General features: G+C 48.4%; 2 protein-coding genes and 1 non-coding gene across 4 annotated transcripts; 1 reads left to right on the top strand and 2 right to left on the bottom strand.

The window, feature by feature from the left end:
• Window positions 1–3,443: 3,443 nt before the first annotated feature.
• LOC147980664 (uncharacterized) lies at window positions 3,444–5,450 on the bottom strand. Its single transcript, XM_087513449.1, has one exon. It carries the CDS (start codon window positions 5,036–5,038, stop codon window positions 3,806–3,808), a length of 1,233 nt encoding a protein of 410 aa, XP_087369575.1. The 5' UTR covers window positions 5,039–5,450; the 3' UTR covers window positions 3,444–3,805.
• Window positions 5,374–5,446, bottom strand: TRNAK-CUU (transfer RNA lysine (anticodon CUU)). Its single transcript has one exon. It is a non-coding gene; the product is annotated as a tRNA-Lys (tRNA).
• Window positions 5,451–6,529: 1,079 nt separating the features above from the next.
• On the top strand, window positions 6,530–11,816 carry LOC147980663 (protein ESMERALDA 1-like). Of its 2 annotated transcripts, none has more exons than XM_087513447.1 (10): window positions 6,530–7,171; window positions 8,123–8,192; window positions 8,553–8,620; window positions 8,731–8,819; window positions 9,759–9,956; window positions 10,069–10,273; window positions 10,393–10,560; window positions 10,730–10,897; window positions 10,978–11,168; window positions 11,280–11,816. In XM_087513447.1, exons 1-10 carry the CDS (start codon window positions 6,785–6,787, stop codon window positions 11,440–11,442), a joined length of 1,707 nt encoding a protein of 568 aa, XP_087369573.1. In that variant the 5' UTR covers window positions 6,530–6,784; the 3' UTR covers window positions 11,443–11,816. The 2 variants fall into 2 exon arrangements, with proteins under 2 accessions (XP_087369573.1, XP_087369574.1); XM_087513448.1 differs by having other exon boundaries at window positions 6,713–7,171; window positions 8,127–8,192.
• The last annotated feature ends 4,515 nt before the right edge of the window (window positions 11,817–16,331 follow it).

Raw genomic sequence — 16,331 nt, 5'->3', positions numbered from 1 at the left:
CAAGTCTGTTCCGCATGAGGTGATGCTCCAGTCAACGTAGCTTTAGCAATTTATAGATCTCGTCTTAAAGGGCGAGCGATATTACGGTCTTTAAAGCCCGGTATTGCAAGGGTGTTTACAGGTTCACTTTTCTTTGTTGTTGATTCATTGCAATTTTCAATCTTTGACATTCTTCCATCTCCGGCAGGCGACATACAATTGAAGGAAAAAGAAGACTAGTATACTCTTTAATGTAATTTTATTTTTCACTGGTCGTTCTACCTTGAGTTGTCTATCTATTGTATTGACCTTTGTTTTCCTCGATACTAATCGGATCTAAGATTCCCTTCAGGTGTTTTTATTAAAAGAAACTTGATGAATTCATGTCTAAGATCTTTTTTTACGAAAATGATTTATTATTAAAGTTCAACGAAGTACAATTCACCAAATTACATTGAGATTTCAAGACCACCGAAATTACTACCGCCGCCAAAACGCACCGCTGTCGCCGCTTTCCTACCGGAGCAGGCTTGACCTTGTCGATGATAGTCAGGAAGTCTTCGTGCACGTGCTCCTAACGACCAACGCCCTTGAGCCACAACCGTCGCCGTCGAACCCTTAAATAGATCTAAAACACTTGACACCAAATCTCGCCACACGACGAAAAACCCTAACCTCACTGCCCTGGACACGGTAGGAATTCATGCCAGAGCCCCATCGACTATGTCCAGATGAACGAACTCGAGGAAGATCAGAGCCCGGAAGACAAACTTGAAGAAGTGTCGCCATTCGCTCGAGCGCTACACGTGCGAGGACTAAAAAAAATAACCTAAACTACTAAATTCTCCTCCCTACCACCGGCCGCCGGAGCGCGCGGAAGGCTGAGGGGAGGCAAATCTACAAGCCCGTGGACGAAGTCTGGACTGAAGTGTTTACCCTAATCATCAAGGGTTATGGGAGGAACGAGAGGTTCTGTCCTTGTCTAAGGTCCTAATTTTGCATTGATGCTTTACCGAACGAAGTCAGATCTATGGTTTCTCTATAGATTCGGCTCGTCTGTTATTGAGCTTGAGTTTGTGTCCTCGCAGGCTCACAACCGATCTTCCGGATTTGTTGGTTTTTTGTCAGTGTGTCATGGTGCTTTCGTTGGTTTGATTTTTGTGGAGCTGACAATTTTCCTCGGCGCTACGATGAAGATCTTGTGGTTCAGTCATATGCACTTCTACGGGATCATTTATCAAGTTAGTGTCTCGAAATAGCCCCCCCCCCCCCCTGCTTTGTATTACAAAGGAACCATCATCGATACAACCCACGATAGGTGCTGGGGCGGAAGCAGTACAGGCATGCCCAGAAGAAACGAAAAAGAAAATATAAAAGAAACAAATACCGACAACGGCAAAAAAAAATGAAGAATCACCAAGCTCCGACTCCGAAGCGCCGGTACCACACACCACCTCCAAGAAAGAACGCGGCAATGACGACGCTGCTGCAAGGGTTTCCCCAGGTACACGGCAAGGAGAAAGGAAGGATGACACCCAACGCCCTCCAGGAAGGTCCGGCGGCACCCTCAGGCGCCACCGCGTCGGAGTCGAGGGATTTCTCCTGACCCCAACCATCACCCCGGGCGCTCCGGAGCACGCCACCATACCATCCATCACCATGTGTCAATAATGTCTTGAGTCTCCCACGCTGTCTCACCACGACACCGCAAAGTGGGATCTGCACAGCGAAGAAGAGAAGCCGGGACTCGAAGCAGCGGCACCGTCAGCACACGGGAGGGCCCAACCTCCACCGTCACCAACGGGATCCGACCGGACGCAACAGTAGGAGCAATACCAGGCCCATGGACCCATAGGCCCGGCTAGGCCCTCAAATGCCCGTAAAGCTCCACTGTCACGCTGCAGAAGGCATGCCATCGGCGTCGCTGCTTCCTGTCCGAGCCACTCCTCCACTTCATCATGCCGGAGGCAGCGAAGCCACGCCGTCGCCGGCCCGCTAGGACCCAGATGGGGCCCTAAGGGCCCAGATCTGGGCCGAGGTTGCGCCGCTGGCCACCCAGCGCCACCAGGCCGCCCCGCCGCCAAAAGGCTGCGTCACCACCATGCCAGCCGCCGGCCCCGGCGCCAGGACGCTGGACTGCCGCCAGGCGAGCTGCTCCCGCCGCCGAGCCCTGCCCCGAGAGGGGCGCCGCGCGCAGGGGAAAGGAAGGCCCGCTGCCGCCGAGACCACCCGGCCAGATTCGGGGGCGTCGTACGGTGGCGACGGGGGATGGATGATAAAGGGGTGGGGGCAAGGAGAGGACGCGGGGGAGCCGCCCCGGCCGCTGCCCGGGGAGGCGGCGCGAGGCGGAGTCAGGAGAGGTAAGGGAGTCGGGAGCGTAGCGTTGGCGAAGTCAGATCGTCGGTTTTTCTAGCTGTAGTGCCTCCTTCGTAGAAATTCCTCTTTCAAAAAAAATATGATCACAAAGAGGATGTATATAAGAGATTTCACTGAAATTCTTGGTTTTAAGAGTTAGGAGTACTTTGTAGTTTTTAAATCTTCGATCCAAAGCATTGTTAGATTGTCGTGTTTGAATAAAGTTCATGTATTTCTTTAAAGAAGTGCATAGTTAACCTCGCCGTGGTTGATCCACACTCTTCACCCTAACACTAACCATTGTCTCCAGCGAAATCGACACCAACTCCGCCGGCTCACTGATCGTATCGCTGGCTAACCATCAAGGCTGGACCGAGGATCATAGTTTTCATGTCCGATACTAGGTGCCTCGGTCGCCAACCTATCATCGCTGCTCCTCGACGGTCATCTCGCCTCCCCTCGTCTTCGACGATATCACTGCCACCACCTCCAGCGGCTCGCAGATCCTGCAACTGCACCTAGCTCCAACGAGGAGTATCGATGGTCGTGACTGCGCCAACACCAACTTAGAAACACAACCAGGCATCAGTTGATGCCAAAGCCCCCCGCGGCGGTCACAGGGACGCCCAAAGGGTGCCCTTTGATGAACTGGTGTTTCATCAGGAGCGCTCATGTAATAATTGGCAGCCTGCAGAGTGAATCCTGGATGGGTTGGTATTTTTCTTACCCCAATTCTTAGATTGTTCGAAGCTGATAAGTAAGCAATCCCTCGTTTTTTCAAGCATTGCCTCCAAACTCTAGCATGTTTGCAACAAAAAATACCAGGGAAACCAGACATCCCACGATGCACATACCTGCAGTAACATTTGACTACATCAAGGATGTGAGGCGCCAGTTACCAGTTCTCTACAGAGGATGAATGCCTCAGCTGTGTCAAATCAGCATCACAGGGATAAGGAAAACTACGTTATTGTAAAGCTATTTTCCATGTTGTCTAAAGAAGACCGCAATCAGTTGGTAAATATTTGTCTTCAAAATAGCATGTCTATCTGCCTCCAAAACGAAAAACAGAAAGAAAGCATTCATATAGCATGTTTACTGTTAGCATCTGGAAAAGAAGAACCCGAATTATCCAACTTGCATATAACTTGGTCGCTGCTATACAACACAAATGTGTTTACACAACCAACATAAATTATACAAGTATGGATGCACTGACCTTTACCTCGCTGATAGAGTGAGAGTGCTCTGCACATACATCTACTTTTTGTTGCTTTGAATTTGCTTATCACTATCATATCGCCCTTGGTTAAGTTTTGGCAATGTCCAGTAAATCACTGAGCAGTGTTTCAGTTTACTAAAGAAATTTCATCAGATTTCCACCAGAGGGTGTGCTTCCTCTTCCCACTTTCTCAAGACAAACATACAACATATGAATTTGCACAGAAACATAAAACACATACTTAACTACCTAGGTAAAAAAGTTACTGGTCGAGCTTCCCTGTCTTGCCTTGGCATGCAGTAGTGCTTGGGAGACCGATTCGTTTGGTTGTAGACCAGCCTGCACCATGTCCTTGATAAGAGCTTCAGCTTCCGGACATTTACCATCATTACAAAGACTACGGATCGTCAGGCCATAGCTAGCGAAATTTGGAACCAAGCCATTCTTCCTCATCTCCGTGATTAATTTCATAGCCTTGTAGGAGTTCCCTTCTCGTCCATAGCCAAAAATCATCATGTCATAGATCACACCATTCGCCTTAACGCCTTTCTCCTCCATCGACTGGAACAGCTTCCTGGCGTCTTTCATGTTCCCTTCCATGCAGAGAGCATGCACCAAAACACCGTAAGTGCGCACATCCACCTCCAAACCAGCCTTCCCCATGTCCGCAAACATCTCAAAAGCTTTGTCCATGTCACCGCCCCGGGCCAATGCATCAATCAGTATGGTGTAGGTCCCATTTGTGGGTGTCAGTCCTCGCTCCTTCATGTCAGAGAACGCCCTGTTTGCACGGGCAATATCTCTAGCACGGCAGAACCCCGCAATGAGCGCATTGTGCGTCAGAGCGTTGGGCTGGTGCCCGGCGGCCCTTATTTGGTTGGAGAAATGCAAGGCGTTGGACATCTGCCCAGCCTTGCCGTACCCGTCGACGAGGAGGTTGAACGTCACGATGCTCGGGCGGATGCCCTCCTTCCGCATCGTCTCCAGCAGCCGGGCGGCGTCCTTCATCCTGCCGTGCCTGCACAGCCCCGCGATCAGCGTGTTGTAGCTGACGGCGTTCCGCGCGACGCCCTTCGCGGGCATTTCGTCGAACAGGCGGCGGGCGCCCTCGAACTCCCCCGTCCTGCACCACTCCCCGATCAGCACGTTGTAGGTGTAGATGTTCGGCTCGACCCCGCCCCTCCTCATCTCGTCGAACAGGGCGAAGCCCTCGTCCCTGCGCCCGCGGACGAAGTGGCCGTGGATGAGGGCGGTGAAGGTGACCTCGTTCGGGGCCAGCCCCAGGCGCGGCATTGCGCCGAACACCCTCCGCGCCTCCGCCAGGTCGCCGGTCCTGCAGCAGGCGTGGACGAGCGCCGTGCAGGCGGCCACGTCCAGCGCCCCGTCGCCCGCCTTCGCGCCGCGGGCGAGATGCGCTAGCGCTGACCGCAGCTCGCCGGCGGCGCAGAGCCGGCGCACGGCCTCGGCCGTGGTCGCGGACATCGTGTTTTTGTTTTGCTTCACCTGATCGGCTTTTTTGCTACCCTTTCTGGAGTGGAGGTTTGAGTTGTTGGCGGGTCATCGATGCCGCGTTGCACACGGTCAGCAGAGCAGACGGTCGAATAGGGCAGCAGTTGGACGTAGGATTCAAGGCCAGAAATGAGATTGTTCCTCCTGATCTGTTGTGATTATGATGAGGAAGAAGCTTTGGGATTCGTTTCGAGCTGCGTCTCTAGCAGGTGCCCTATGGTTGCCATTTCCAGTGCTGCGGAGCCTAAAGTTCATACTCACTCACCATTTCCAGTTCGAACAAAAAAGCCCGGAGGAAAAAAAATGGTCGCCCACCGTGGGGCTCGAACCCACGACCACAAGGTTAAGAGCCTTGCGCTCTACCAACTGAGCTAGACGGGCTTGCTGAATAGAATGCACAGAAAAGGCACTCGTTACTTGTCTCGCCAAAAGAGGTTACCCGTTCCTGACCTTGAAATCTACTCCCTCCTTCCCAAAGAAAACTGGGCGTGTACAACCATATACTACTTTTTTTTTTGCATGGTCCACCATATACTACTTGCTCAGTGAATACGAATTTCGGCACTACTAGTCGAATTCTTTCGTACGCATACATAAATGCCACCACGATCGAACGAGGAAAAATCTGGAAAGGAATATCGTCATCAACTATGCACGCGACAGCTTGCAAGGAGAAGAAGGAAACGTTTGTACCTGGCCTCCCCTTTGCAGCTTAGCATCTTTCCTTTCCGGAGGGGATTTGACGTTATTCAGCCAGCACACCCTTTTCGCAGCTACGAGCCTTGGAACCAAGGGAAAGCGATCAATCCGAGAGCGCAAAATCTTATGGAAGGATCCGGAATAAAGGGAAGCGTGTTATTATTGCCCTTGCCACTGGCTGATCGAAGGATCCGATTGGGTCTAGTACTAGTACTGTAGTACTTATTTTCAGCATATTTCCGGATAGCAGTTGACGTCGCGGGCACACGTGTTGGGCATGACGAGCGACTCGTCCCGATCGCCAATTTTGTCCGACGAATAATATCGTCACAAGTCCAATACCTACGCTCATGTCACCAACCACGGCACACTCAGCCCGGTGGCGGTGGGACCGTTTTCCCACCACGGTCGTAGGCGAGCAAGCGAAGTGCAAGATCGCAACGTATCTCTCCCGCACACCCGCCTGTCGAGTGTCGACCGCCCCGCACGCTCGCTCACACGCAGAGCAGTCCACCGGTCCGTAGTCCAAACCTCAGAGACCTTCCACTTCCACGTCATTCTATCCCGTACTGCTGCCCCACGCCCACCGGCCGCCCCCGCAACCAGACGCCAGAAAATACCGAGTCAGCGACGGCCGAGCCCGCCTCCCTTCCCACGGACGGAGACGGGGACGGAGACGGGCCCCAGCGTCCAAAACCTCTCTTGAATTCCAACGCGCCCGAGCAGCAGGGGGAGAAGGAAGGAAGGAAGGAAGGAGGTCCACCGCCCACCGCCCACCCCCACGCCGTGCGCCTCCCCCTCCCCTCCCCTCCCCCTCTTTGAACAGTCGCACCACAGCAGCGCCTCCGCCTCCTTCCGTTCCCCCTCTCCCCTCCCTCGCCGCCGCCCGCCGCTCAGCTCAGACCCGATCGGCCGCGCGGCGCGAGTCCCGGCCCGACTGACACCGGCGGGCCGGCAGAGCTCTCCTGGCCCCGGCCAGCTCCGAGCCGTGCCTGCCGGGGGGTTCCGGAGGCGGCTTCGATGCAGCACCACGCGTACAGCCGCCTGGGGAGCTTCGGCGTGGGCGGCGGGGCGGGGGCGGCGGCGTCCCCGCCGTCGTCGCCGCGGCGGGCGTGGGGGAGGAGGGCGTCAGCCAAGGGCGGCGCGGGCGCGGGGAAGGCGGCGGGAGGGGGAGGCGCGGCGCGGCGGGCCGCGCGGGCGGTGCTGGCCGCGCTGCTGCGGCGGCAGGCCGTCTTCCTCTTCGCACCGCTGCTCTACGTCGCGGCGATGCTGCTCTACATGGGCTCCATCTCCCTCGACGGCGTGCCCCGCATCATCTCCCGCCCCGCGCCCGGTTCGCTCTACCACAGCCCGCAGCTGTACGCCCGCCTGCGCCCCGAAATGGACGCCGACAACGCCACGGACGCGGTGAGTGCCGCGCTGCCCCTCCCCCCTGCTCGTCTCTGGAAGTCTGTGTTTGCGATCGAAGTGTTTACTCGATTCGGGGGTGGAGCGAGTTCTCTCGATGCTCGGATTGTAGTGGGTGCGGCGGTGGCTGGTTGGATCATTGTGCGTGAGCTGACTTTCAGCGTGTCTTCAGAGACTGAACTATGTCGTTTTCTGCTTGTGGCCGTATACTCGTTTGCTTTATGTGGTGCGTGCTGGTTAGGACAGATATGGGTTAGTTTTACCCCCGATTGCTGCAGAATTACTACAATACAGTTGTGGAAATGTATGTGAGGGTGGATAACAGGGCAAACTAATGGTGTTTCACCAAGTTGAAACATACTTCAGATTTGTTGGGTTCCTAGTATTTTTAATCAACTGGGAGAAGACACATATCTTGGTCAGAATCAGATAATTGCGGTTTGAGAATTTGTCAGATTACCTGCTTCAAGCAATAGCATGTGCAGAAATGTTTGCAGAAATGTTGTAAATATTGCGGTATCACATAGTATTTGTTAATTGAACGGAATTATGGAAAACCCAATGCAAACTATCCATCCAACAGTCTGCAATTCTGCTGGTCTAAAACAATTGCTTTTAACAGTTGAATCTTATGAATGTGTGTACACAATAGACATGGTTAGGAGCATCTGGTGAACATGGCTTTTCATATTAGTAGCGATGATGACAGATTGACAGGTTAATTTATGATTCAAGTGTATGAAACTTGTGTATACCTGATAGCCTCTCAACTCCGAAGGACTTGTTTTTCAGTAGTAGCTCATGTTCATGTTGTATGCTATAAGAGAATTAGTACATCATTCTATAGTGTCTGAGATACGTTTTTTTGCCGCATTTTTTTACCTATTTGTGTCTCTTATTTAGTTCATATGCATGTGTTACTAGTATTCTCATATTGCTACATTTTTGTAGCTAGCAACTGTATGGCGGCATGCTTACAAAGGTGGTGTTTGGCAACCTTGCATAAGCAATAATACCTATGGTATGTCAATTCAAAACTTCTGAATATTTCTCTGCATTTCTAATTTCATGTACTGGTATCACTCTAATGATATATGACTTGATCAAGTTCAAAGAAACTTTTCTTTGTTTTTCTGCACATTTACAATTGAGCATTCTCTGATTTGTCGTAGGCACATTTTCTATGTTTGATTGCCCTGATATGAGTCCTTCAAAAGTTATAGTTGCAAAACGATATACTTAATGTATTTGACATATTTGGCCACAGTGTATGCTTTGCTCTATTTTGCTACTTTAGTTTATGGCAGATGCCATTTCGCGCAAAGCATTTCATATTGAAGGAAGTTCAAATCAATAATTGGTTACTTCTGTACTTCGGTAGGTTTGCCCGAACCAAACGGCTACATGTATGTGGAGGCAAATGGTGGTTTGAATCAGCAAAGGACATCGGTAGGTACCTTCCATCAGTTGCTCTTTGTGACAATTACCAAAATAAATTTGTATCGTAAAGTTTCCAATGTACAAAGTGTTGCTCACTGATATTTTCTATCATTCTGCAGATATGCAATGCAGTCGCAGTTGCTGGTTTTCTGAACGCAACTCTTGTAATCCCAAATTTTCACTACCACAGCATTTGGAAGGATCCTAGGTCTCTTTCTTTTTGATATGCATGATGTTGATTGTAATCCTTAATGATGGTGCTACTGGGTTTTCATACGCCGTACCACTATCTGTATATAGTCTTTTCGCATCATGTCTTTTGGTTAGGGTTGACAAAAAATGAATTCATGGTTATTGATATCGTTTTCTGAACAATGACAGTTGCACTGTACTTAACTTCTACCATTCTCTACAATATAAAAGACTTTACAAAGGATGACTTGTATATTAACTTAACATTTTATTGAGCTAGATTCACACTAGAGAGCTCAGTTTGTTAGCTATGAGCTGTTATCCTTTTTTTTGGCTTGCTGTAGTGCCATGCTATGGTCAATGGATTCAAACATCAATATAACTACACAAATACACACTTAGTCATTTATGTTTAGGGAACTACTTAATATACTATTGTACTCCCTCTGTTTCTAAATATAAGCCTTTTTAGAGATTCCAGTACAGACTACATATGGATGTATATAGACGTATTTTAGAGCGTAGATTCACTCATTTTGCTCTGTATGTAGTCCATATTGGAATCTCTAAAAGGGCTTATATTTAGGAATGGAGGGAGTACACGATAGCATGTTTCCCATTTTCTAGTTCGGGACTGACGGGGCTCGAACCCGCAGCTTCCGCCTTGACAGGGCGGTGCTCTTGGCATACCCATTCTTAAATAGAACCATAAGAAGATAAATTTGTGATGGCATGTGTTTCATGCATGGGTCTTTTGTTAGCTATGCAGAACTTCAAGGTTCTGGCGATTCTGAAAAATAATGTGTTGTTCATAAAATGTAAATCTCAGGGGTGTGTTTGGATGAGGGGATTTCTCAGAACCTGTGGTTCTTAGGTCAACTTCAATATGAACGAATCCTATTAATTTTGCCTAGAATTGCCAAGGATTGATATTAATATTTATTTTTTGATACAGCAAATTCAGTGATATCTATGACGAGGACCACTTTGTCCAACGTTTGAAAAATGATGTTCGAGTGGTTGACAAGGTGCCTGGATTCATAATGGAGCGGTTTAGTAACAATTTGAGTAATGTTCATAATTTCAAGATAAAGGCTTGGTCTCCTATTCAGTACTACAAAGATGTTGTTCTTCCGAAGTTAATTGAAGAAAAGTGAGTTAAAGCCAATTTGGTTATTGCAGCTCCGAAGAAAATGTTCTTCTGATGTTATTGTGTTTAACTGTTATATGACCATTTAACACTATTGTCTGTGAATAAATTATAGGCTCATAAGGATATCACCTTTTGCAAATCGGCTTTCAGTTGATGCTCCGCCTGCTGTTCAACGACTGAGATGCCTGGCTAACTTTGAAGCCTTAAAGTTTTCTAAACCAATCACTGCTTTATCTGACACTTTAATTTCTCGAATGAGAGAAAAAAGTGTGGAAAACAACGGGAAATATGTAGCAGTGCATCTCCGTTTTGAAGAGGTTGGTTTTCTACTTTAAAAGACTGTTCTTCATTCTTCTGTCTGAATTTCATTTGTGAAATATGGGCATGAACATGGTTACCAGACGAGGACCGTCATCCATTGTTTTTGTTTATGCAGGATATGGTTGCGTTCTCTTGCTGTGTCTTTGATGGTGGTGATGAGGAAAAAAAGGAATTGGATGAGGCCAGGGAAAGAGGTTGGCGTGGAAAATTTACTAGGCCCGGACGTGTAATAAGGCCTGGAGCAATAAGGATGAATGGGAAATGTCCACTTACACCTTTGGAGGTACGCTAGTATGTAATGTTGGTGTTACTGCTTCAGAAGATGCTTCAGAAATTTCATTATGAAATGAATACAAACTATATTTCCAGCAAATCTTGTCTGATTTCAGCAGCAGTTGGTGCTGATTCTTTTTGTTACAGTCATTTACATGTCCATGCCGTGTGTTGTTTAGGTTGGATTAATGCTTCGTGGAATGGGTTTCAGCAATAAGACTTCAATCTATTTGGCTTCTGGGAGAATATATAAAGCAGAGAAGAACATGGCTCCTCTCCTTGAAATGTTCCCTCTCTTACAGACAAAAGAAACATTGGCATCAGATGAAGAACTTGCTCCGTTCAAGGTTTGTAGGAATTGGAGTTCTAAAGTCTTATTTACTGAACTTTGAAGTATGCTGCTCTAACATAGCGCAATGTTTTCCAGAATTTCTCCTCGAGGATGGCAGCTATTGACTACAGCGTTTGTGTCCATAGTGAGGTTTTCGTGACTACTCAAGGTGGAAATTTTCCTCATTTCCTTCTTGGTCATAGAAGATACTTGTATGGTGGGCATTCGAAGACAATTAAGCCTGATAAAAGAAGATTGGCCGTACTCTTTGACAGTCCACGTATCGGGTATGTTATTGTGGTTCATGGCCAGTAAAACATTACTTTTCACCATCTTTTTCAGTTTTGGAATCATAAATATTATTTTGTTAAAAAAAACTGCACCCCCCTTTTATGCAGATGGAAGTCATTAAAACGTCAGCTGCTTAATATGAGGTCGCACAGCGATGCCAAGGGTATTCAGTTGAAAAGAGCAAATGAATCTGTATACACGTTTCCATGCCCTGACTGCATGTGCCATCCAAATAAACCAGAACACCCTAAATCCATCCAGGCTAGATAGCATCTGCCATGGCTGGTTTGACTGATCCTGATTCATTTTGGCATCATTGTATAGCATGATCATTCTTTGCGTGCAGTCTGGTGGTGTGATTTTCCGTCGTCAAGCACCCCCGTTGCAGTGTTGTTCATTCCATGGCCCTCATGTCGACCTTTGTAGAGACATGTTCAGGCTATTTTGATGTAGGCTAATTCTGGGGCTAACAATACACCGATCCTCATCATCTACAATAGATGACCCCTCTTAGGTCTTAACCATCTCTAGGCCTTCTTGGTGGGGTTGTAGACTTGTAGTGTTCCCTTGTACATTGCTAGGCTAGGAAGCAAACACAAATCATAATATATAATTCTTGAAGCGAAGACAGAATGTTCACTTTATTCTAATGTGTCGAGATTTTATTCTTTGGAGTAACCCAATGTGGGGTAGATTTGCATTAGTCTAGAGCCCTGAGGGTTGCCTTCGTTGCTTTAACTTGTTGGCACTGCACTCCTACGAATTATTAGTTCGTCAGTTGAAAGGAGAGCACCAAAAGGTGAAATTCTGTCGTTGGCTTTTGTCTCATGTTGGAAACAGCATCTAGAGATTGTCTGAGCAATCATCAATCGAGTGCACAGGTAAACAAGTGAGGTACCTCATTTTTTTTAAATTTCTTTGCGCTTGTTGAGTGAGGTGCTCTTATTTTATTATTATGCCGAGGACGTAAGCGGCAGTGATGTAAAGCAGCTTTCATAGTCGAGGCCGGTCACATGCCCGGTTTGGATGTTTGCAGTAGATGGAGCCTGTAGTCTGCTCGCATCATTACGAGGATACTTTGTGAAAAGAAGCTGGCGGGCTGCTCTGCTCTTCCCCTGAAATCTCTGGCGGATTTCTGCTTCAGTTAGGCTGCCAATTGCGAGTAAATCAAGGGCTCAACGTTCTGCGCGGTCTGGAAGACGAGACCTAGCAAAGAAAAGTTCAGTCGCCTTGCTACTTTGGTAACATGAAAGTGCAGGGCATCACGCTTTCACCTAACAAAAGTACTGCTACCTCCATTAATACCACGCTTTCACCCAGTAAGGCCAACTCCAACTCGCATGACCCCAAATGATCCGCTCGCGTCCATTTGAGGTAAACATATGAGTACAAAACACGGTTCAACGTGCGGGAGTAAATGATTAATGTCCGTTTTCTGTCCCCTTTCGACCTATTTTTTGTCCAAATTTAGGCCGTGTTTACGTTGAAACGGACAACAGGCGGAACACACACTCTTGTCCTCCTCTGGCTCGTCTGTCAGGGACACACCGTGCCCACTTTCCCTCCCATTCCCAAAAGCCCTCCCGCGCTCCATCTCTCCTCCCTCCTTCATGGTTGGCGCTCCGAAGAAACCCAGCGCCGCGGCGTCCCATGAGGAAGAAGAACGGCCCGAAGAAACCATGGCCGGACCTCATGCCGACGGTGCTTGCGCGGCTCGACCAGGAATCAACCAAGAGGAGGGCCCATGGACAAGGGAGGTGGAGAAGAAACCTGCTGTCGAATCCGACGCTAAGGCCGCGGCCATGCAGCAGGCCGTGCAACACAAGGCCGTCGTCGACCAAAACGAGGCCATCCTCGCCAACGCCACGCAGGCAGCGACGACGCAGACCCTCGTCATGCTAGGGTTGTGCCGACCCAGGTCGGCCATTCTCTTCGCCGCCTCCATGGCCGCGGCAAGCATAGACTCGTCGGCCGTTCGCTCTCCGCAGTACTAGTCGTTGAGCTCCTCCATAACACCAGAGACGCCCGGGTTTCATCCGCCGTGGCTGCGTGGCCAAACCCGGTTCTTCATGTCGCCGGATGACAACATGATCGCACGGGCCAACCCTGCCACCCTGGCCGTCATCGACCTCAACGTCATGCCTGGGTTCAGTGGCGCTGGCCAGTCGTCCGACGAGATGGAAAGGAAGTAGCCCCGGTCGATTCCTACGACCAACCTTCCCAGCGTCTGCAAGCTGTTTGATGAAATGCCAATCCCGACGCCGACGGCGACGACTCTGACTACACCGTGTCAATGGAGAACGTTATCTACGAGGGCCGTGGCCAAGACTTCCACGTCGACGACCAAGGCCATGCCTACGAGGGTCGTGGCCAAGCCAAGGCCATGCCTACGATTCCGATGAGACCCAAAGCCAAGATGGCCATGGCCAAGATGGTGATGACCACTTCGGTGCCCATGAAAAGAAGAGGCCGACGACCGTGGCACCTCATGGCATGAAGATGATGACATGTATTGCGAAGATTAGGAAGAAGAGGTCGACATTGCGGAGGAGCCATTGTTTATCGACGAGCTTACCCAAAGAGTCGAGGCACAAAGGAGGAAGCAAAGCATTCACACGGGATCATACAACAAGGAAGAGGACACTTTGATTTGCGAGAGTTGGATGAAGATAGGCCAAGACCCCAAAACCGGTGCTGAGCAAAAAGGATTCGTCTTTTGGACGGTAGTTCATAAAACTTTTCATGCGCGGAGGAAGTTTGCGAGCACCCGAGGCCTGATCTAGGGAGGCCTCGGCCGTGGACTATGGCCGTTCTTTTTGAAGGTTGGCAAGTGTGTAGCTTGTTTATTTTGAAGGCTAGCTAGTGTGCCGACCGCTGACTTTGTTGTCTGTATGAAACTTGGGGCTTGACCATTTTGTAGGTTGGCATATATTTGCCGACCGCTGGCTTTGTTGCCGGCATGAACTATGACCGTTCGCATGAAGAGCTACGTTCGCTGACAAAATTACATTTGCAAAAATTTACATGCAGCCGGATGAGATGCGGCCGAGATGCGCTCGTGTGTTGGACGAACGGCCGGTGCATCCAGAAAAACGGTCGGACACCACCCCATTGTCTGATCCAAATGGACAAATTCCGAACAATATAAATATCTGTTTGGGGTCATGCGTTGGAGTTGGTCTAATCATTCCTAAATTAGTATCAATAAATTTGTGTTCCAAGGTTTGGCTAACCAGAATCCATGGAGGCGAACTCGGACACTGTTTTATTGCGTGGATCCCACCATAGAGCATGCGCAATGTGCATTATGACTGGAACCAGAGACGAGACAGATTGCCTGGTTGCGGTACTGCACATTGCAACTAGGAGAAATGAAAAGGGAGAAAGGAAAATGTGGTAGGAGAAAGAAGTGATTTTGTTTCTTCTCTTGAAGAGAAAGTTTTAGACACTAGATACAAAGAGAAACTTTAGTGCAAAGCGTGATGTGGGAAATTTTAGCGCTGGCAAAGGCACCCACAATGTGCGTGCTAGGCCAAGGACCTCAAGGTAGAATAGTCATGATGATAACTCTTTTCACACCTTTGATATCTAAGGTGGTGGAGCTAATTGATCCAGCTACAGGACAGTGGGATGACGACTTGATCAGAGACATTTTTAACCCTGTGGATGTAACAAGGATTCTGCAGATTCCGATAAACTTTCAAGCCTTTGATGATTTTGTTGCTTGGCATCTTACGAGTTCGGGGATTTTTTCAGTGAGGACTGCTTACCATGAACAATGGTCACATAAATACAGAGGCAAAGTAGGAGATAATCTCACGTCCAGTAGTAACAGGCAATCAGCATATGGAATCACCTTTGGGAGTTGCAAGTTCCACGAAAAGTACAGATTTTTTATTGGAGAGCGCTCCGAGGAATTGTCCCTCTGAAATCAATATTATCAAATAAACATTTGCCTATGAGTGGTGTATGTCCGGTTTGCAAGAATAGCCCTGAAGATGTGAGACACCTACTCTTTCAATGCGTACTTGCCAAGAGATTATGGACTGATCTGGGCCTTATTGATAAGGTAAACAATGCTTTACACATTGATCGGTCGGGATTGGTAATTTTGGAACATCTACTCGTTGAGTCAGACGTTCCCTTGTCTGTTATGCCAAGTCTGAACTGTAAAAAAGTTTTCGCCACCGGATGCTGGTATTTATGGTGGCTGCGTAGGCAACATACACATCATGATTCTTGCCCTCCTCCATTCCGGTGGCCTGGTTTGATTTTGGCTATTATCGGGAACTATATGAAGTCAATTCAAAAGCCAGAGACGAGTGAACATAAGTGGACGAGACCAGAACCCAACTTCGTTAAGCTTAATGTTGATGCCTCGTTCCATGTAGATGATGGCATGGGTGCAACAGCGGCAATTTTGCGTGATGCAAGAGGAATATTCATAGCAGCTCAATGTAGACTCATCCAAAACGCAGCTGATGCAATGACTGTTGAAGCAATGGCAATGCGCGATGGACTATACTTGGCAAATTCTTTGGGTTTTAACAGAGTTGAAGCAGAATCCGATTCTCTGAAAAGAATGTGGCTAGCTCAATGGTGGGATGCGGCAGCGGCAATCTTTGCGGAATGCGTTGATATAGCTACGTCAATAGGGAATGTCATCTTTAAGCATTGTTTTTGTGATGCAAATTCGGTTGCTCACGAGGTAGCTAAGTTCAGTTTTTGTAATAAATGTGACAATAGTTGGGCTAATGAACCACCGGGTTTTTTACTTAGCCAACTAGTAAACGATGTAATTGTTCTTTAGTCCAATAAAGCTAGCCATAATGGCCTCCCCCCTCCCCCCTCCAAAAAAAACTCTTTTCACACCTTTGGACCCAAGGAATGATTGCAAGCTCATGCGCACTACAGGCATTTTGGAAGAATTAAGCTAGGATTTTATTTTCTATAGAAGCCATTCGCGGATCATACGATTGGGGCTGTCAAATTTTCTATTGAGAGCATACTTATGACCCGAAAATGCATAGGAGCACTCGCCCCTCTGATATCTTACCATTAAACAAGCATAGGGTTTCCGTATCACTATATTAGTCCGGGTGTATTCGTTATTTTAGTTCGACGTATATTTTTTAAAAAACAAGTATATGGTTGTATCC

Source organism: Triticum urartu, chromosome 3A, assembly GCF_056163025.1.
Source record: "Triticum urartu cultivar PI428250 chromosome 3A, HENAU_Tu73, whole genome shotgun sequence".
Classification (NCBI taxonomy): Eukaryota; Viridiplantae; Streptophyta; class Magnoliopsida; order Poales; family Poaceae; genus Triticum; species Triticum urartu.
The sequence above is the reverse complement of the archived record's forward strand: the minus strand, read 5'-3'. Positions and strand labels throughout refer to the sequence as shown.

Excerpts from the sequence above, each read along its gene's own strand:
- LOC147980664 (XM_087513449.1), bottom strand. The coding sequence starts at position 5,038 with ATGTCCGCGACCACGGCCGAGGCCGTGCGCCGGCTCTGCGCCGCCGGC.
- LOC147980663 (XM_087513447.1), top strand. The coding sequence starts at position 6,785 with ATGCAGCACCACGCGTACAGCCGCCTGGGGAGCTTCGGCGTGGGCGGC. Across the intron at positions 10,274-10,392 it reads TGCATCTCCGTTTTGAAGAG|GATATGGTTGCGTTCTCTTG; the intron begins GTTGGTTTTCTA and ends TTGTTTATGCAG. Across the intron at positions 10,898-10,977 it reads AAGAACTTGCTCCGTTCAAG|AATTTCTCCTCGAGGATGGC; the intron begins GTTTGTAGGAAT and ends AATGTTTTCCAG.